The sequence below is a fragment of the Acomys minous genome (genome assembly GCF_964271855.1).
Source record: "Acomys minous genome assembly, chromosome: 15".
Classification (NCBI taxonomy): Eukaryota; Metazoa; Chordata; class Mammalia; order Rodentia; family Muridae; genus Acomys; species Acomys minous.
The window spans coordinates 47,084,710-47,106,564 of NC_140497.1; the positions used below are offsets into that span (position 1 = coordinate 47,084,710).

The following is a 21,855-nucleotide window of genomic DNA, read 5'->3' on the forward strand; positions in this document are numbered from 1 at the left end:
TCTAAGGTCTTCTCTAATTTTATGTATCTGAAAACTGCAGGTGAAGGAAGAAAAGACAGGTAATAAAAGGAGAATGTCTATTCCTTTAGCCTGGTCTATTTTCAGTTATCTGGGAGTCTTTTCTTCCCAAGTTTATAAGTTAAATAGGTTTCTAGATTTCAAAATCTTGAAACTCAAATAAACAGAGCCTCTTACAAAACTCCATGTGGAGTCTGGAAGTTAAGACTCCAGGAAAAGACTACAGAATACAGTTAGTATGACAGATATGTGAACCATGAATATTTAAAACAGAAACGGAATCAGTGGCAGGCAAATCTCTGAGTTCGAGGCCAGCCAGGTCTACAAAGTGAGTTCCAGGACAGCCAGAGCTACACAGAGAAGCCCTGTCTCAAAAAACCAAAGGAAATAAAAAGAGAAAAGAGAGCCAGGTATGGTGGTGCAAGCCTTTAATCCCAGCACTTGGGAGGTAGAGACAGGCAGGTCTCTGTTGAGTCAAGGCCAGCCTGGTCTACAAAGCGAGTCTAGGACAGCCAAGGCTACACATTAAAACCCTGTCTTGGAAAGAGGGCGGGGGGGGGGGGGGATGGAAGTGGTATTTTCCCCTGTATTTTTCACATTCTCTTGGAAAATTATATTTTAAGCAAGAAAAGCTTCGACAAAAAGTAAATTTTTCTGTTAGCTTAATGTAAATTTGGTCCCTTGCTGTTCTTTGGTAAAAATCTTTGACCATATAGACATTTCTAAAAACTATATACTCACTGCACTGCATTCATAAGTCATTTCATTTGCATGCGACTATGTTCTTATGCACCTTAACAGAAGATGAAAGGCCTCTCTACAAACTTCCCTGTTATTTGTGAACACTCTCCATACTTGGTCATAAGGAATGAAAAGGACCGTACTAGCGGGGGATATCATACCTGTGAAATGTTGACAATGCCAAGTAAATTTTGTAGCCATATTGATTTACTTTTCAAGAACAAAAATTATGTGCATATATTATTGTGCTGTTATTTTAAAGGTAATTTTAGAATGAAACATCAACTTGAATAGCTATTATCACTGAGCAATGAGGCAGAAGGGGAATGTGGGCTTTCATTCAGTATTTACATCAGGGCAGTTGAGGGGGAGATGTGGGCAATGAACCCAAGGCCTCCTCCATGCTGAGCATGTGCTCTACCACTGGGCTGCATCCCTAGCTCTCCATATTTTTTAAACAAATATATAATTACTTTTATAATAATGAATGTGAAGGTTTTTATAAGTGAACTGTTTGTGTCTAACAGGATCCACAGATGGGACTTTCTCCTCAGATTTATATTTGGACACACCAGGCACTAAGCTTTCATTTGCAGTTAGCCTTCTTCCCTAAGAGGAAGTCAAGAAAGGGAAAGACACTGCCAAGCTTTCAGAAAGCAATCCCTCAAAGCTATACAGACTTAAAACACCACTGAGCACAGTGAGAGGACTGAGAAGTAAAGCATACAGCAAACAGAAGTTAAAACAGCTCAGAAGCAATGATACCTCCTGAAGTCTTAGAATCCTTGCCTGGGATTCTAAGAAAAGGACAAGGAGCACTGGAAGGTGAGGCAGAGGACTCTGACCAGGTAATTAAGATGAATTACAATTAGGGTGAGGTGGAAGGGAGCTGAGTGGGGAGAAAAGAAAAGTCCAGAATTCAGAAGCACACTATGAAGAAAAGGCTTAAGGGAGAAACTCTGAAGAAGCAAAAATACAGAAAGAGTAGATAGCACATGCAGGACTTGGGAACTTCTTTCTAGTCAATCTCACGCCTTGATTCCAGCCTCAACCTCATATGAAAGAATCTGGATAAATCAGACTTTTAATATGATGATATCACAAGGGCCCAGCCTGCTGGTCCCATATAACACTAACGATTCAAGAAAACTACCATCTTTTAAAGACATATTTAAAGAGAAAATAAGACATTTCCCTTTAATCAAGATGTAAAGTAAATAAATAAATTTTTAAAAGAAAGGGGGAAAAAGTTGCCTTTAGGCCTGACTACCCAACTTACAAAAAGTACACGTACACACACACACACACACACACACACACACACACACACACTTGTTAAACAACTCAGGAATTAAATCAGAAAAACCAAACAAGGAAACAAATGCCAGAGAACCAAAACTCTGTTGTGAGATTGTGTCTTCTATAGACTGAGAAACCACAAACATGAAATCTCTACCATGTGGCTGCCTAAACAAACCAAAACAACACTAGCTGACATGCCAATGTGGATGAAGAAAAAGCTCACCCCCAGATAAAGAGCAATAGGCAATTAACTACAGCACTCTTTTCTATACTTATAAAGTTTCTACAATAAAATGTTCTACTTTTAATTTTATAAGTTAAATAAAGCCAACTGTATGAAATAAGCATTAATAAAGAGTATCTATCCTTCATTCCTTAAACTAAACCAATCACTATTAGAAGAAACAAGTTAATAATAGCCTGTAATCCACTACCATGACTATTTCAGATTTACATTTGGACACACCAAGCACTAAGCTTTCATTAATGTCAGCGCCATGGCGAATGCCTGTGAACCCAGTACTCAGGGAGGCAGAGGCAGGCGGATCTCTGTGAGTTTGAGGCCAGCCAGCTCTACAAAGTGAGTCCAGCACAGCCAAAGCTACATAGAAAAACCCTGTCTTGAAACAAACAAACCAATAATGAAATAAACTGAAATTATAAAATAGTTCTACAATAGGCATACCTCTTAAAAGTCTTAGATCTTCATATGGCTGCCTGGTTAGCAAGACAACCTATCACAGTATTAAAATACAAAACAGACAAGCCCACAGCCCAATGTGATGGAGGCAATTCCTCAATTGCCATTTCTGTTACTTCTCAGGTTTGTCACAGTGCCTAGCCATGTCAACCCTAACTATGGAATGTAATTAAATGTAAATAGGCTAAATCCTTCAGTTGAAAGATAAGCACTAGGGCTGGAGAGATGGCTCAGAGGTTAAGAGCACAGGCTATTCTTCAAAATGTCTTGTGTTAAATTCCCAGCAACCACATGGTGGCTCATAACCATCTACAATGAGATCTGGTGCCCTCCTCTGGCCTGCAGGTGTTACATGCAGGCAACACTGTATACATTATAAATAAATAAATAGAAAGAAAGAAAGAAAGAAAGAAAGAAAGAAAGAAAGAAAGAAAGAAAGAAAGAAAAGCACTAGCCAGGAGAACTGTGATGTAGGCCTGCAACCCCAGTACCCCAGGTGAGGTAGGAAGATCCTGAGTTCAAGGCCAGACCGAACACAGCCTACCAAACACTTACTAGAAACAAATGATTTCAACAGATTAGCATACATTCTCTCTCTCCATTTCACACCAAGCATTGAAGACATTGAAATTATACAATGTCTATACTCTGGTTATAATGCAGTCATACTATAAAACTGCTTAGAAATAGAACCAGAAGTTATCCCATATGCTTGAAAAAATATGAATTACACTTCTAAATAACCCACAGGCTAAAGGAAATACAATTGTTAACATGACAACTGATGTAAAAGTTAACTTTTACTCACCAGATGTAACTGTCATCTTGGAGGCTTACTGCCTCCATCTGCTAACCTAGGCCTAGTCCTGGAAGCTTCTAGCCTCCACACAATCTAATCTAGGCCTGGAATGTTTTCAGCCTCTGAGACTTAACTGCTGAATAAGCTCTCCCTTTCTAGTTCTTTCTGAACTCTGACTGGCTGGTTCAACTCAGCTGTTACTGCTCACACTGCTCTCCAAGCTGACTTGAATTGCTTCTGACTAAAGAGCTTGGTTCGGCCTCAAACTACCTTTGGCAGTATGTTCTAACCTTCTTGTTTCCCTCTCCCCGCCGCCCCCCTTCTCTACAACCTGTCTCTGTTCAACTGTCCTAGTAAAACTACCTCCTCTCTCTCCTCTCCCTGTGCTACTCTCCTGAGTCCTCTTTTCCTGTCTCTTCTGGTGAGACTTGGGTGTCTCCCATCTCTGCCTCATTCTGTCAAATCTTTCTCTGACTTGTCACTTTGTCCTTCAATTAGACATCACCTTCAAACATCAGTGCTTTCTTTTATAAAGCTTTTCCTTCATTGTTTGTGATTAAAGGTGTATCCTAAGGACTGAGCCACACAATTTCAAACAGGTTTTTCCGGTAAACAACACAATCTCTGGGTTCGTAGTGTGATCAGTTATCCTGCAACAAGTTAATGATGATAATTAAAGATATCATAAAGATACAATAGTATTTACAGACAAACTTACAGCCTTAAATGTACTCAATGAAATGGAAAGCTTAAGAGCTAACCATTTATTTCCATTTCAAAAATAACTACAGAAAATAGAAGATAAAATCAAGACAATAAAGTAGAAAATATACATAACAGAAAAACAAAAAGACATTGACTTTTTGAAATAATAATAATTGTTAAATCTGCAATGACAGATTAGTATGGGGAGAAGGGAGAAATAAGGAATGAGAAGTAGGGAAACAAATAGTAAGAAGGGTCGAGAGAAAGAAAAGAAAAACAAGGAACTCAGAGAAGATGATGGCATAAATATCCATGATGAGGGGGAAAATAAACCAACAGAAAAAAAAAAAGAATCTGGAAAGCCTTTCTCTTATGCATGGGCCCTTCATCTATAAGGAAGCCCGATAAAAGGATGGGTCTTTTAAAACTGGTTATCATAGTCATTAATACTAGGGCAACTGGCTAACTCATGTTAACATAAATAAATGCACACATACACATATCCTAAATACACATGCACAGCTTCATTTGGGTCTAAAAGAAAAAGGCAAAGTTCTTTTTAAAATAATACAGGAGGAATATCTGTATGGCTTGAAAGTACAAACACTTTTCTCAAATGTAAAAGTAACTTTTATTCACCAGATGTAATTGTCATCTTGGAGGCTTACTGCCTCCATCTGCTAACCTAGGCCTAGTCCTGGAAGCTTCTAGCCTCCATACAGTATAATCTAGGCCTGGAATACAAGAGCATAAATTATGTAGGAAAAAAAGTCACATAGAACATTACAATTAAAAAATGTGTTCTTAAAATACCAACCTGAAAATAAAATGCAAACGCCTTTACCCATCAATGAGTTTATATTGATAAAAATCTCTAAGATGGGCAAGGCAATAGGAAAAAAGGGAGGGAGCAAATAATCTGTTATGTACTTCAAAAGGATTCCAAACAGCTACCACACATAAGATCCTTAACTTCTTTGGCCACCAAGAAAATGCAAATTACAATCACAGTTTATAATAAAGTGTCTGGCACAATAAAAACTGAAAAACTCATGAACATAGTAACCTTGAACCACAGCTATAGCAAGTTCCCTGTGATACAGTAAGTTCAGACCTAGGACAGGTGAAATTGGGGCACAGATGTATGCATAGTTCTGAAGGCAACATTGTAACCACCAAACCCATAAAGAACTATCAAAAATAAAATGAGTGTGTTGTAGTAAATTTTTAAAAAAGAATGATTTCATTGTGTGCAGTAGAATCACAAATAACTACTACCGTCAACACATGAATGACTTTGGAAAACTATACGACAGTAAAGAAAGAAAGGCATATGCAACAAATGATTCCATTTTTAACTTTCAAAACCAGGCAATATTAAGTTGTATTTTTAAGGATGTATATACTCCAATGGTCAAATCACAAAGTTAAGCAAGGAGAGTGACAGGTGAAAGGAAAAGTACCTCTGGAACAGGAAGAAGTAGTGATCAGAAAGCTCAAGCGTAAGTCTTTCTGGAACAGGCTATGCTGTTTCCTCACCTGGGTGGACTACAAGATATTTGCCTTGTAAGAACAAAGAAAGCTATGTAATTATGTTTTATGCATCCTCTAAGTGTGGTACTTCATGATTCAAGTCTCAGAGTTTGAAATGTATCCTAAATATCTCTAATTCTACTAACATCTAATGTGGATTTCAATACCTCCCCTAACTAACTTTAGTGTAACGTTATTTACCATTTCAAACATCAAGTTTCATAAGTGGCTTCACTGATTTTCATAGTTCTAAGCATAGCTTATAAGAAGTTAGCAATGTTCCTAAGTCTTTCAAGCACAGTTCGTAAGCAAAGCAACAGTGCTTACTCACTGGGGGGGGGGGGGGGGGAGTTAATCTGTTGCACTCACTCCTTCACACCCAACTGAGAGGGGTAGAACAAACATTATGTAAAACACAGAACTCAGTGAGTTAAAGTTCTTTAGCCCTTTCTTGCTGTTTTTGCAGAGCTAAGGCAACAGTTACAAGAGGGACTTTAAACAAGTAGCCAGGTCCCGTAGTGTAATAAAAAGCAAGCTCACTTCTTCCCAGTGATACCAATTCAATATTTTTAGCATTTCATCAGTACTTTAGGCTCTTTTTATGCAGCAGGCACCAACAAATCAATATCATGTTCTTCTTCCTAGTACATTTAAAACATTCCAAATCATAGCACTGCATAAATTTAACATGTTTAATCTTCCCTAAATGCATAGCCTTATTTTTACATTAACACACAGATTTGGGCAATCCTCTATTTCTACTAAGCAAGTTGCTCTGAATAAATAGCCTAGGGCTACAGGTGCAGAAAATGTTTACAAGGGGAACTGGCAACAGAGTGAAGGATATCAAATGCATGACGAACGCGACCTTGCTTGAAATAAGTACCAGATGAACTTTGGAACTGTTTATTTCTAAAAATAATTCTGAGTAGACCATCTGAAAGCACCGGGACTTTTCTCCAACAGGCAGCCATTAAATATAGTTACTAGAGCTGTTTAACAGCAAAGCCCGGTCCTAGGAGACCCAAAAAATAGGCTTGGCCACTGTGCTGGCTAATTTTATGTCAATTCAACACATGAAAGAATGCCTCCATAAGACTGGGCTATATAGGCAGGCCTGTAGGGCATTTTCTTAATTAGTAATTGATGTGGGAGGGCCATTGTGGGTGGAGCCATTCCTGGGCTTGGTGGTCCTGGGTTTTATAAGGAGACTGAGCAGGCAAGCCAGTAGGCAGCACTCCTCAGTGGCCTCTGCATCAACTCCTGCCTCCAAGTTCCTGCCCTGCCAAAGTTCCTGTCCTCCCTGCTTTTGATGAACTGTTAATATAAAACTGTGGATGAAGTAAACCCTTTCCTCACCAAGTTGTATTCCATGGTGTTTCACAGCAGCAACAGTAAGCCTAACTAGGACAGCGCCACAGCAGGCCAGCTAAAGCGAAGAGGATGAAGTGGGAAAGGAGACTCAGCAACGTTAAATACTACACCTCTGGCAGCTATGAACATCTACACTCACATACCAACCCATGCATATAATGAAAAATAAAAATTAAATTTAAAAATTTTAAACAGCCTTTACCAAAGATTTCCACGTATGGCTTGTGAATTTATGTTGTCCAATTTGACTTTAGAATTTGACACGGTGCCAAACATCTCACTTAGCAGAACAGTACCACTTACATTGGTAAACACCAAGTTAAACAATTCATCTAAAATCAGCTATCAAAGACAGCATGCATAAACTTTAATCATTAAAATGCTGTTGCCAAGTAAAATGATTCTAACTCAGAATCTGTGTCTTGGATTTGCTTAGCAACACTACAACTTCTCCTTCCCATCTATAATGAAAACCTTACCCATCATGGAGTAGTCACGTCAGCAGTTTCTCACAGTAGCTCTGGCTAGACTGAAACTGGACCAGCAAGCACATGCCATCTAGTCTGTTAAACCTTGAATGAATGAATGTATGTATGTATGTACGTACGTACGTACATACGTATCTCTGCAATAGCAGGGCTTGAACCTAGGGACCTGCACATGCAAAGCAAGCACTCTACCACTAAGCTATAGCCTCAGCTTTTTCCAACCTATTTTTAAAAGTAAGCCTTGTATCAGAATAGAGAGATCTGTACTTCCTACTCCTTTTCCCAACTGTTAATTAGTTTACATTTCCATGGTATATTAGTCAAAATTAAAAACTAACATTGGTAAACTTGAGGCTTCCTTTGGTCTTCTGAAGATTTTCTGTTCACATCCTCTTTGTAGTCTAGATTCCAGTTCAGGATACAATACTTTAGATTTTACTTGTTTCCATGACCTGGTCAGGTGTCCTAGAAAATGTCTCCTATTCTTTACCTAGTATTTTTCTTGAGAATAGATTTGAGTCACAGATCTTTGGAAAGAAGAACACAACATGGCATCTTCAGGGGTATATGCTACCAATCTCAAGTCATTCGTGACCCTAATGTTTATCATTTGAGTAACAAAACACTAAAACATTTCTATTTCTACCTAACCCTGACTCTATTCTTTGAAAGTGAGTCATTAAGTCAACCCTATCTTTAAAGGAAGAAAGATGTTGGGATTAAGCTTCTTTTCCATGAAGCTGCAAATGCCACATAAATTTTTAGAATTCTTCTCCAAGCTAGTTTATATCAGTTTATATCATTTAAAGCATAGAGGTGGGTTCCTTTCATACTTGAAACAATAATCCACATTCCTTCCTTTTGTGCCTTATCTGATTTGAGTTCTGCCCAGGAGGGGCACGTTCCCAATGGTTTTTAAAGCACTTTCTTGTTTCTGGCACAGGAAGATATCCCAGGTCATTTTATATTTTCTCAGAGCAATCCAAATCATTATTAAATCTCTAAAAGAATCATAAAATTATGAGCCCAGGCTAAGCTATCAGAATGTTGTGACATAATCTATTTGATGGCTGAGATACCCTTGCCAAAATTGTCACAAAGGACTTTCACTTTGTGACAATAAAACACTTCCATGATTTCTTCTACCATATTTTTTCTCCTCAAGAAACTAGTCTGAACCAGGTATAGTGTCACATGCCCTTAATCCCAGCATTCAAAAGGCAGAGGCAGATGGAATTCTGTAAGTTCAAGACCAGTCTGGTCTACATACAGAGTTCCAGGCCAACGAAGGCTACCAAATGAGACCCTGTCTCAGAACAAACAAACTAGTCTGAATTGCGCAGCTAACCTAGATATTTTTCTCATTTTTCAGATAAAGAAACAGAGAAGCAGAAGTGACAATGGCTAACGGTGTCAGAATCCACTTACTACAGTCATGCTCTGCTTCCCACCCAAGCCTCAATCCTGTTGCTTTTCCTCCTGAATGCCACTACCATTTTGTGGGTTCTTGTGTAACATACTATCTCCCACCCTACTGAATATGCTGTCCATTTCCAAAGCTATCTAGTTAAGCCAAATCTTTTCTCTATAATTTCGTACTGATTCTAAATAAAAAGGTTCCTAAAAATTATAAAATATGAATAGCTAATATACTAAATGGATAGCTATTTAACAAAACTCCATTAATGAGTTGTTCTTAACATGCACACCAATATTAGCTATTATAAGGAAAGGATAAAATAACCAGCATATATTGTTGCCCATGATGTATCTTCTTTGCCACAAAGACTGGAAATAGGAGGATTAGGATTTCAAGGCTAGCTTCAGTTACATAGTGAATTCAAGGCTAGCCTGACAACAAAAGACCTCCCCCGCTCCCACCCCCCCCCCTCTCTCTCTCTCTCTCACACACACACACACACACACACACACACACACACCGAGTTAATTAAAATGTATCAGTTCTGAGAGAATTATGTGCAGAAAAACATGAACTACTTACAAACCAAAAGGAACAACTAGGATAAAGTTACTGGGGTGGTGGGGGTGGAGGGGAAGGTTGCATATAGGAGGAGGGCTAGCAATGAACAGCACAAATAAGGACAAGGAAAGCAGCTGCAGAAGCAAGGTGGACAGCCACAGAGGATGGCGCACAGCAGCCACAGCTGGAGATAAGACGAGGCTGACTAGAGGTCCTAGGAGCTAATTTAAGAAGCAAAGAACAATTAGTATTGTGGGGAAAGGGCCACACAAGGGCCTGAAGAAATATCAGCCAGACCCAAGCTTAAGTCTATAATTATAGAGCCCATGGCAATGCTTGGGTAAAATAGCCCATTTACCAGTAATAAGTGATAAGCCAAGAGCTGTTGGCCCAGGCAGTGGTGGCATACACCTTTAATCCCAGCACTTGCGAGGCAGAGGCAGGTGGATCGCTGTGAGTTCGAGGCCAGCCTGGTCTACAAAGTGAGTCCAGGACAGCCAAGGCTACACAGAGAAACCCTGTCTAGAAAAAACCAAGACAAAACAAAGTTAGTCAAATTCCATGACCAAGATAAAATCCATTTTCACGTACTTCTCTCCAGCCTTGTGCATATAACCAAGAGAGTTGGGATATTATACCGAGTTTACACATAAAAGCCTTGCCTGCAGTTTTTAACACAGTTATTCCCTTTATTTAGCAAGCTAGTGTGCTCCAGGCTGCTACTTATCTTGAAACAAACTCAGTATCAAGTGGGGTCCTTAAACCCAGGAGGCCTTTAAGATCTCTTACTAAATATCTGTCAAGTTAAAAACCATTAATACTAACACACTTACCAAAGTTCTATTGCTACTGTAAAAGAAAAAAAAAATCAATATACATTTACCAGCTTAAACAACATAAACTTGTTCACTTACAGCTCTAGTTATCAAAAGATCAAGGTGTCAGCTGGAATGCATTCTTTCTGGAGCTTTAAGAACAAAATCAGTTTCCTTGCTTTTTCCAGCTTCTAAAGGCCTCCTTTGTTCCTTGATTCATGGCTGCCCCTTGTATCACTGCAGCTCTAAGTCTACCAAGAACACTGATCCATCTGCCTTCTAGAGACTTCTTTTAAAGACCTTTGTGGTTACACTGGCACCACCCAGTTATTCCAGGCTAACCTCCACATCTCGAGATCTCTGGTTCATCACAAAGTCCCTTTTCATCACTTGCTGTAAGATCTTTACAGAAGCCAGGAACTAGGGTATGGGAGAGTGGGGGAGGGTGCGGGAGGGTGTGGGAGGGGCCATCACTCAGTTAAAGGAACACTTTCTTTTTCTTTGTATTGACCTTTGCTCATACAGTACAAGAGTAGTAAGAAGCCATCATCTAGCACAAATCAAAGCTGTCACACCAACATGTACTAGACACTTGTGTTTTTCACAATTGTGTCCTTGTAAAAACACAGCCTGTTTTTCTTACAGCTAAGTGCCTCTGACACACAAGCAAATAATATTCACTTACTGAATCATAACTCTTAGCTATATGCTCTATTTAATATTCCATAGGTGAAAACAGAAAAATATATCCTTTTGTTTACCCTTACTGCTCTTCCAGTGGCACATCTGGGGAAAGGTAATTGAGCTGATGTTTGAGTTGTAAGGTTAACTTATTTTCACAAACTGCATTTTTTGAAAGAACACTAACTAGAGTTGTTTAGAACTCAGAATGTGACAGACATTTTCTGTACATAATCAGGTGAGCCTGCCTCTTCAAGTAAAACAAATGGTGGGATCTATGACCCTAGGTTCACTTAGGCAAAGAAAAAACAAACAACCAAGGCCTGAACCTGTGATCCAGAGAACTTCCCAACAGTTCAGGACGTCCTCTGTGACTGTGGCTTCTTGACTGTGTGCACGAAGATATACCGAAACCAACTGTTAGAGACTAAACTGTGTGCTCCCCAAATATGTCTTAAAATCTTTACTTCTTATCTTAGAAAGTGAACGTATTTGGAGATACTGTCCAAATTACTTTTCAAAAGAATAATTAAGGCTAAACAAATCATTACTTTGGGTTCTAATGAAGTATGCCTGGTCTCTTATGACATAAATACACTGAGAGGAAAAATAATATGAAGACACATGGAGAGCAGACAGGCACCTACAAACCAAGGACTCATAAGAAATAAATTGGAGTTCCAGAAAAATGAGAAAATAAATATGTGGTTTAAGGTACTCAGCCTGCAGTATTTTGTTCTGGCTGTAATAGTAAAACAATGTATCAATGAATGTATTTCCCAAGTTATCTATGTGTATGTACACAGATATATACTATGATACCTAGATAGGAAAAATCCTAAGTACAAGGTAGACAAATGGGTGAAATTAGCCTTTAAGAAATTAACACCTGTCAAGTACTAGTATAATATCAAAGAAGAATATCCACAAGGACCTACAAGCTTCTCTAACAGTGAATTTTCTAAGCTGGATTTTCTAATATGTCAAATTAAAATAAACACATTTCAGAATTTGTCCTCTACTAAAAAATATTTACTTAAAATGCCTTTAATCTCTATTTTAAAATAAAAGTATTATTCAATGCAAATCATTAAGATAATTTTAGAAAATTACATTTTTCATCAATATCAAAATCTATATTTTATACTTCAATTTTAAATAAATTAAAGTTTTAAATTAATTTTTAATTCATAGTGGTATATGTTAACAACTTAGAACTTTTAAAAAGACACTACTAACTAGGTGTGGTGAGACATGTTTATCAGTTGAAGGCCAGCTGGGGCTACTTTGTGACATTCTGTCTTACAAAAAAAGGACTGGAAGGTTGTATCACAGTGGTAGAGCTTGCCCAGTGTGCACAAGGTCAGGGCTCCTAATCATTTTCTTCTAGTATAAAAGAAATGGATCTGGGGAAGAAAAGACTCCTACTTAAAAGACATACCAAGAAGAAATATACTTTAATGATAAGTATTTTGTGAATCCCTGGATGAATTATTAATTTTACTTTTTAAGGATATTTTATGGTCACTATTTTCTCTAAAACAGTCCCTAGCCGTGCTAGTGCACAGCTTTAAAACAAGCACTCTGGGGGCTGAGGAAGAAGGAGCTCTGAGTTTGAGGCCAACTAGGACTATAAAACAAGTTCCAGGACAGCCAGGGCTACACATAGAAACCCTGTCTCAAAAAAGAAAAACAACAACAACAACAACAACAACAAAAATTAACCATAGTTTAAATTACTGTTGCTTTGTCATATATATATATACATATATATATATAAATATATCTCAATCATACACATTTGGCTTTTTCTCAATACTGCATGAATACCTTCTGACAGACACAAAATTATTCCTTTTTAAAAATATTTATTTTATTGTATGTGTATAAGTGTCTTGTAGCATGCATGTGACACATATTTACATATTACTTGTGCCCTTGAAAGGGGTGTGTGTGTGTGTGTGTACACGTCGGAAGACTCAAACTCATTGTCATTGTATAGCAAGAACTTTAGGTTTTGAGCCATCTTGCCAGCTACAAAACTTTACCTGTTATTACAAAACTTAGAGACAACTGTATATTTTCCCTTAGAAAGTATGTTAGTGTGGGGTTAACCTTTCATCTTAGATAGAAGAAGGGCCTACAAGGTGCCTCTCCTCCTTGAGAAATTAATGATAGTTAATGGTTGCTGGGTAAAGTTGTCTCCAGTGGCGTACACAGCCACTGAAAAGCAATCTGGTAATAACCTCCCATTCATGTTCATGGAAGCAAGCCTAATTAAATCAGTAGGTCACCCAAAAGGCAGAAGTAAAAGATGGAGGAAGACTATTTGGGAGAGGTTTCCCTCAGGAGAGGGAAGGGGTTATGAGGAAAATGACTAATATTAATTATATACATGCCTGATATTTTCAAATAATATTCTAAAGCATATTTCTGAGTTCTAAAGCTCATGTAACTGATATACAGATAGAGCAATGTAGTGTGATTTATTTTGTGTACCTGGCCCTTTAAAGAACCCCATGCCCTTCAGTGTCAGTTGGCTCTTGGACTTCTGGGAACAGGAGAGGACATAAAAAGCCAACAGACACTGGCAGAGAGTAGGATTGGGGAGTAGGCAGGAGAAGAGGAGGGTCAGAGAGAACAGTTGGTAAAGGAATAAAGAAGAGAGTAGGGCTAGAGACAAGAAGAAAAGAGATTGAGCAGAGTGAAAATAAGACAGCTGAAAGTGAAGCGGGCTAGCAGAGTAAGAAGACAGCTGGTAACAGAGGAGCCAGGAAAAGCTGAGCTGAGCTGAGCTGAGCCAGAGAAGATATTGTTAGGAGAGTTAAGAGAAGAGCACAGGAAGAACCTACAAACAAGTAGCAAAGAAGAAAAAAGGAGAGAGAAAACAAACAGCTACACACTGATATATGGGTAGAGCATCCCTAATCTAAATACCCAAAGTCCAATGTGCTATAAAAGCGGAAGCTTTCTGAACCAACGTGAAACAGAAATGGGAACTCTCCACGTGACGTCATGCTAGCCATAGGCAGCAGGCACAGGCACACTGCAAATACTGTACAAAGTATTTTTAGCCTGTGTATAAAACTTATGTGTTTAAATAAGTCCCGTGTTCAAGAAGTTTCTTTACATACATGCAAACACTGTGCCCCTCAAGCTATAAAAAATGTAAAGGAATGAGTAGCATCATAACTGTATTCCAATGCAAGAGATACAGTGCAGAGGAATTTTAATCCAGCAGCACAGCTGCTCTGACTAAGGATCACAGCCAAAGACATTCTATGTCTGTGTGATCCTGCTGGAATGACACACCTTTAATCCCTCTGTGTGGAATACAGACACTCCTTACTACACACCTTTCATGCCAAACAATGGAGGTGAAGTTAGTTTGTAAAAGGAAGCATACATGTTTGAAAGTGATGTCTAATTGGGAGGCAGACAAAGTGACAACAGATCTGACAGAATGAGTCAGAGATAGGATATGCCCAACTCTCACTAAAACAGAGAAAAAAAGCTACTTAAGAGACAGTTATGGTAGAGTTGAAATGGTAGAGTGGGGCACAGTAGACAGACAGAGAAGACAGCGCAGTAAAGGAGAGAGTTCAGTAGACTAGACAATACATTAGAGTTGAGTTCAGTCAGTTGAGGCAGTGCAGTGGAGTTGAGTTAATGGCAGTGCCTTTGGTGGCAGTTCTGTTTGTGGAGTTCTGAGGCAGCTTTACCAGCAAAGTTTCATAGAGACAGATTGAAAGGAGAACAAGCTGGACATAGGTGGAACATGAATGAGCCAGAGACTAAGAAGGAGCCAGAATATTAGATTGCTAGAGTTAGTTTGAGGCCAAGCAGAGCAATTTAGTCAGAAGCTAATAGAAGCCAGTTTGAATCTTGGAGAGGAGTTTGAGCCATACTGGCTGAGTTGAACCAGCCAGTCAAAGTTCAGAAAGAACTAGAAAGAGTGAGCTTATTCATCAGTTAAGTCTCAGAGGCTGAAAACATTCCAAGCCTAGATTAGATTGTATGGAGGCTAGAAGCTTCCAGGACTAAGTCTAGGTTGGCAGATGGAGGCAGTAAGCCAAGACAATTAAATCTAGTGAATAACAGTTACTTTTACAACAATTGTCATTTTAACTTCTACAATTGTATTTCCTTTAGCCTGTGAGTGATGTATTAGTGCAACTCATAATTTTCAAACATATGGGATAATTTCTGGTTCTATTTATAAGCATTTTATAGTATTACTGCATTATAATCAGAGTATAGACATTGAATAATTTCTTTGTGTTCAACTTGCATTGTCACTTAGGAAAAATGAATTTTTGTAAGTGTTCAATATTTGGCATGAGATGGACAGAGAGAAATGTATGTGTACTAATCTGCTGAAATCAGATAGTCTAGTTTCTAATGTTCTCATATTTTTGTTTCTATTAAGTGTTTAGTAGACTGTGTTCATTCTGCCTTTTTTTTTCTTTTAAAGACAGGATTTTACTGTTTAGTCCTGACTATCCTGGAACTTGCACTATAGACCATGCTGGCCTTGAACTCAGAGATCTGCCTGTCTCCTCTGCCTCCCAAGTCCAAGTGCTGGGATTAAAGGTGTGTGCCACCACCGCCCAGCCAACTCAGGATCTTCCTGCCTCACTTGGAGTACTGGGGTTGCAGACCTACATCACAATTTTCCTAGTGCTTTTCATTCCACTGAAGAATTTAGTCTATTTACATTTAATTACATTTTATAGTTGGGGTTGACATGATTAGGCACCTTGACAAACCCAAGAACGAACAGTGAACTTCAACTGAAGAATTTACACAACCGAAAAACCTCAGAGATCCTAGACATTGCCAGGTGAACATTTCAGACAAGACATAAACTATACACAGGCTCACATTTTAAACATCATAATCACATTAGCAACACACAGCAACTGCTAAAGATTAATCTGCTTAAGCCTGTGGTTAGCTGTAGTTCACTCCATCATTCTCAGCAATCAGCCTCGTGAGAAGACTACACTAGCTAAGAACAATTCTAAGGTCCTGCTGATGAACAGCCATGTGCTTCACTGGCTATGATGCCAGAACCATACGCATCACTTCAGTGAATCCAACTCCAGCAACAAAAGCTTACCCCTGCTTCCTGTTACTTGCAATGAAAATGTTTCCACAGTCTAAATAGTTTTAACTGGATAAAATGATTCACTCAAATTAGCTGCACTAAGTACATACACAGCATAATTTTTGGTCTTTCATATGTTACTGATACTCATAGTCATCATTCCTAACAATATTTCTATTTTTGATAAATCTGTGTTCTGGACTTTTTAGTATTTACTTTGAGCAGACTTTATTTTGAGATATTAAACGATTTATAAACCATAAGCTATACAAAAACAGCTATCTCATGGATGGAATCCCAAAGTTTTCTCTTATGACTTAAATCTATTCAAAACCTAGTGTACATACTTTTCAGTAGAAATTCTGAAAACGTAACTGATATCTTGTTTAAATGTTCTCATAAAAGGAATTTGTTTATATTAGGATGAAGGAGTCTAGCATATTCCAGCAGAAAGAACATAGGAGAAAACAGAAACAGCCACTGCTAAATGAATCTCTATCATTAGTCATTTATTCTTTTAATGACTCAATTTACATCGTTTGTGTAAAGATCTCTAATGCACTTAAATCTCAGAGCACTCTTTCAATGATTATTTTCTTTAATAGGAAAATGAGGCATGCAAAGGCTGACTTGCCAAGGTTACAGAATTAGCCAAGCCAGAATGTAAATTCAGACTTCCAACTTGAAGACCACTGACCGTCACCAACACACACACACACACACAGAAAAGCATTACTAGTACTTTCCAGTGACTGTTTTTTGTTTTGTTTTGTATGTTACTTATTTGTTTTGTGGGGCTTTGTTTTGGAAAACTAAACAAATACCAAATAATGAAAGAGTATTTATTCCCAATTTCTTGTTCTTCCATTTACTGTTGTAACTCTTTAGACATAAGCCTTTAAAAAACTAAGATCTTTCCTCACGTTTGGCTGAGGTCATGATGGTAGATAAAAGGTTCCTGATTCTTCCAAACACCCCTCTCTGCTGCTGCTGAGGAGCACATCTACTGTACTGTTTCAGAGATGACTCTTAATGCTTTTGCTGGTCCTTTGTGCATTACTTTTCCTTGTGCAGCAATCTTACTGATCCAAAGGGTGTATTAAAATAAAATTCATGGGGCTGGAGAGATGGCTCAGCGGTTAAAAGCACTGACTGCTCTTCCAGAGGTCCTGAGTTCAATTCCCAGCAACCATGTGGTGGCCCATAACTATCTATAATATGATAGTGCACTGTATACATAATATAATATGATAGTGCACTGTATACATAATAAATCTTTAAAAAAATACATACATACAAAAAATGTATACATAATAAATCTTTAAAAAAATAATATGATAGTGCACTGTATACATAATAAATCTTTTAAAAAAATAAATAAAATAAAATTCACTAGGGCTGGCGAGATGGTTCAGTGAAAATGGCATTTGTCACCAAGCATGATGACCTGAGTTAGATTCCGTCTAACCTACATGGAGAGATCTGACTCACCAAGTTATCCTCAGACTTCTACATGCACAACACAGCCTGCACACACATACATGTAACAAAAAGATTTTAAAAGAAAATACATGTTTGAGAACAGAATCTGTACAGAAAACTCCAATGTCTGCTTCATCTAAGGGTATTCCAACTTCCTCCTTGCTAATACAGTGTTAACTTTACCTGGTTGGTAAGATAACTAGGTCCAGTAAAGGAATCACGGCTGTTCTAACTGGTCAGTAATGTCATTTCCCTTTGCCAGTGCCTGGCCTTAGTTTGAGTATATTGCCAAGCTCTGGTCAGTGACATCAAAGATGACTATGAATTGGGATCTGTTTGAGGAAGGTCATAGTTTTGTACCTTGTCCTCTCTTTCTACTTAATTGTCTTTCTAAACATCTGAGAAAAGGCATCACCAGCCCTTGATGTCAGTGGAAAGACTGGAACTGCTGGATCCTTCCTCCTGTTTCTTCTACTTTCCTGAGTTAATTTTAAAAGAACCAAAGAGCTTAAGAGAGAAAAAAAGAAATGTTGTTCATTTCACCTGATGTTTCATATTATAAATGCATATCTTCTAGCTTATAATGACACAAATGTCACTTTTAAATCATGCAGAAGAATCAGTGACTACAGCAAATGGCTAATAATGCAAAGTGCTGGCTTTTTCAATTAAGCAACATCCAAGGGAGGCACCTAGAGGTGTTACTATTCTGGAAAGCAGTGAAACAAAGAGGTACCCAACAGTACTTCCCAGCCATTTCTGCTCTGTGCCATTTCCAGACAAAGTAAATGAGAAACCCAGAAGGTGAGGACTGAAAACTTCTGGCAGTTTGAAAAGGTAAGAACTCAAACTCTAAAGTACAAACCACCACAGCAATGTGAATCTGAAGGGACTGATAGCTGGAGAAAAGAGATGACGTGGCTTACTGTATGCCACTTTGTTCCTAAGCTATTTGACTGCCAAATGAAATAAATGAAAGGCAAATAGGCAGTCATTGTAATAAAGATTAGCCATGTAAGCGAGGCTGGCCTTACATTCTCTATTCTTGTATCAACTTCTGGGATTATGTGTGTACATCACACTCAGTTCAGAAGAATAACAAGAATATGGAAAATAATAATAAAGAAAATCCTAACAAGATTTCATTAGAATCAATGACTTCACCGAAACACCCTAAGAAAATGAAAAGTCATCCTTCGGAGTAAGAGAAGATATTTCCAATAAATGTATTGATATATCAGAATATATAACAGACTTCTTTAAAACATATCAACCTAGCACTTCTGGAGGCAGCCTAAAAATCCAAGTCAACATATATAAATGCATTTGAACTCCCAAGCCATCAAATATAAGATCAAAGTGAGAGATGTCTGATTACAGAGAGCAGTTAAAATGTTCCAAACTGATACTACTATGTTGTGGTAAAGATGTACAACTAAACTTTGGCACAGTGCAGAGAGAGATAAGCACAGCACAATGCTGGAGTATCTGACAGTACCTGATGATGCTGAAACACGCGCGCTCTAGATCTAAGCACTCCACATTAAGTATAGCTCTCCATGAGTCATATAACCTTCACTAAAACATGTGCACTTAAATAGTTTCACAGTTAATACTAATAATAGCTAAAATCTACAATGAAATGTGCAACTAAGCGACAGTATATTTATACAATGGAAAACTACACAGCAATGGGAATAACCACCGCCATATGCAACCACACGGGTGATCTCAAAACACATTTGACAGTACCAGAGACAGGATGTCATACATTATGGCCCCATTTATATAAAGTGTAAACACCCTCTAAACCAATAGAAATAGAAATCAAATTAGCTTTTAGGGTAAGAAGAGAGAATTCTAGATAATGTTTCATATATATATAACCAGTTTATTTTACAGACATTCATTTATTCTCACAAATATGATGTAATGATTTCAAAGGTCCCTGAATTATACTTAAATTTAAGTTTATCCCAATGTTGGAGACTTTGGAGGTAGTAAAATATTTTAGCATCAATACTGTAAAGGCGCTAAGGCCACTGAGATGTTTACTTTTAAATGGCTTCATTTAAGTCCTTAGATTTTTACCTTGGCTTTAAAAAGTTACCCCAAATGCTAGTCTCAAAAAAAAAAAAAATCCAAGTATATTTATTGGTAAATCTGTGGCTACAGTTCTTAGTTGCCATGCTGAACTTACCAGCTGCTGTGTCACCGTCTAACAAATTGTCATCTTCAGAAGTCTGAAAGTCCATAATAGCACCTGCTCCATCTAAGAGCTCCTCATCGCTACTCGCGCTTGTTATGCTGTTGTAGCTGTTTCTATAGTAGCCTCTAGGGAACAGCTGCTCAGACTCCATTTAGCTGTCTGGTTATCTGGAAAAAAGGGGAAAATGGCTTCAACATTTTCCCAACATATAACAAAAATCATGTATTCTAACATCACAAAATGAAAGCTATGATCTTTGTATTAAAAATACTAAGCCCTAATCCCAGCACTCAGGAAGGAAGAGGCAAGTGTGTCGCCATGAGTTCAAGGCCAGCCTAGTCTACCATTTGAGTCCAGAAAAGCCAAGGCTACACAGAGGAACCCAAAAAACAAAACAAAACAAAAATCAAAAAGCCACTAACATACATTCACTGTTACAACAGCTACCTCTATGATGCTTCAGGGTAAGGGATGGTTTTAATTCTTGTCTCACTATCAGGGTGTTAAAAAAAAGAAAGAAGGAAGGAAGGAAGGAGACAGACTCCTTCAAGCAGTGCTGTAAAACAATCTCAGGATCTACTACGCTAAAATATATCCAGCGAAGCGCTGCGCGTACAGTTTGCAGCTTATGGGAAGAGCTATAATATGTGACCACTAGTATGACCACAGACTGGACAGGGCTTTGCAAGGAACAGGCTAACAGGGATGATAACACATAGCTGAAATACCAGCTCCTCTGGGGATTTTTTACCTCAGGCAAGATTAATTTTTAAAATTAATCTTATAATATAAGTATTTTTAACATCTATTTATTGTAGATGCATGGGGAGAAAAGGAAGGGGGTTGCCCCAATGGGAGAGACAGAGAGAGACAGAGCAAGACTGTAAGAGAGTAAGAACTAATTTAAGTATTTTGATATTAACTTGAAATATTTAAGTATTTAGACCCAGGGTCAAAGACATAAACCAAGAGAAAACTGAAAATACTTAAAAATCTTTATTCTTTCAAAGAACTAAAACCAAAGTATTATGTTTTTATTGTTTTTACTCTTTATATGCCAAAAATAATACTCCTACTTTTTTTTTTTAATATATCCCATGCTCACCATCAAAATGAGAAGTTAATATAAGTATGTTGGCATTGGCAATAGACCTGAAAGGTACATGTGTGGGACTTGAACAACCGTTGATGTAGTCAAACCAGTAAGGCTGGTAAAACAAGGCTGATTTGAAAGTCACAGCAGGAACAAACACACAGAACATGAAAGAAGCCAAGTTCCCAATCTCTAACCAACACTCACGATGGCCTCAGACAGCCTCACCTCTATGGTACTTCTTTTTCTGCACATGAAAAACTAACATAGCAGTGCCTTAACAACAAAAGCATTTAGAAAGTATGGTTGTTTTAGAAAATCAATTAAACATTACTAAATAATACTATCTTTGAAAACTAATTTATTATATAATTCCCTTAAAGCTTACTTCAAAGGTGATGCTCTGAGAGCTGTTTGAAGTCTCTATTCTCAGCACACAGCACAATGAGGGGAACAGACTATGGGCAATAAATACCAAGCTTCCCATTCAGCTGAGATCTAAGAGAAACGTACTCTGTTTTCAACACATACACACCCTCAGCAACAACAGTAAGCTATTCTTGAAATAAGCAAAAACTGCAAATAAATTACAAAAATCTGCTGTTCTGCAACTTTATAAATGTTCTATTATTTCTGCTACCAAAACTACCTATTATAATATACCAAGCATGCTAATGTGTTACTTAAAGCAAGACTGTAGAGTACCTGGAAGCTCATGAGCATGTTTCCTGAGTTACAAAGATTAGACTCCAGAGATAAAGCCTGCTGTGCTACAAGAAAGTTCTAATGATCTCTGCACAAGCACCTTGCCTGCCCCAACTTGA

General features: G+C 38.0%; 1 protein-coding gene across 3 annotated transcripts in view; it reads right to left on the reverse strand.

The window, feature by feature from the left end:
- The window catches only part of CLCN3 (chloride voltage-gated channel 3), a 79,303-nt gene that overhangs the window by 48,419 nt on the left and 9,029 nt on the right, over window positions 1-21,855 (reverse strand). The window contains exon 3 of one of the 3 annotated variants that reach the window (XM_084760049.1): window positions 19,930-20,105. The exons of 1 other annotated variant lie outside the window; for it this stretch is intronic. In XM_084760049.1, coding sequence (XP_084616175.1) covers window positions 19,930-20,089 — 160 coding nt within the window. In that variant the 5' untranslated portion in view covers window positions 20,090-20,105. Of the gene's footprint in view, window positions 1-19,929; window positions 20,106-21,855 lie in introns of those variants that run through there. One more of the 3 variants, XM_084760050.1, reaches the window with a different exon arrangement.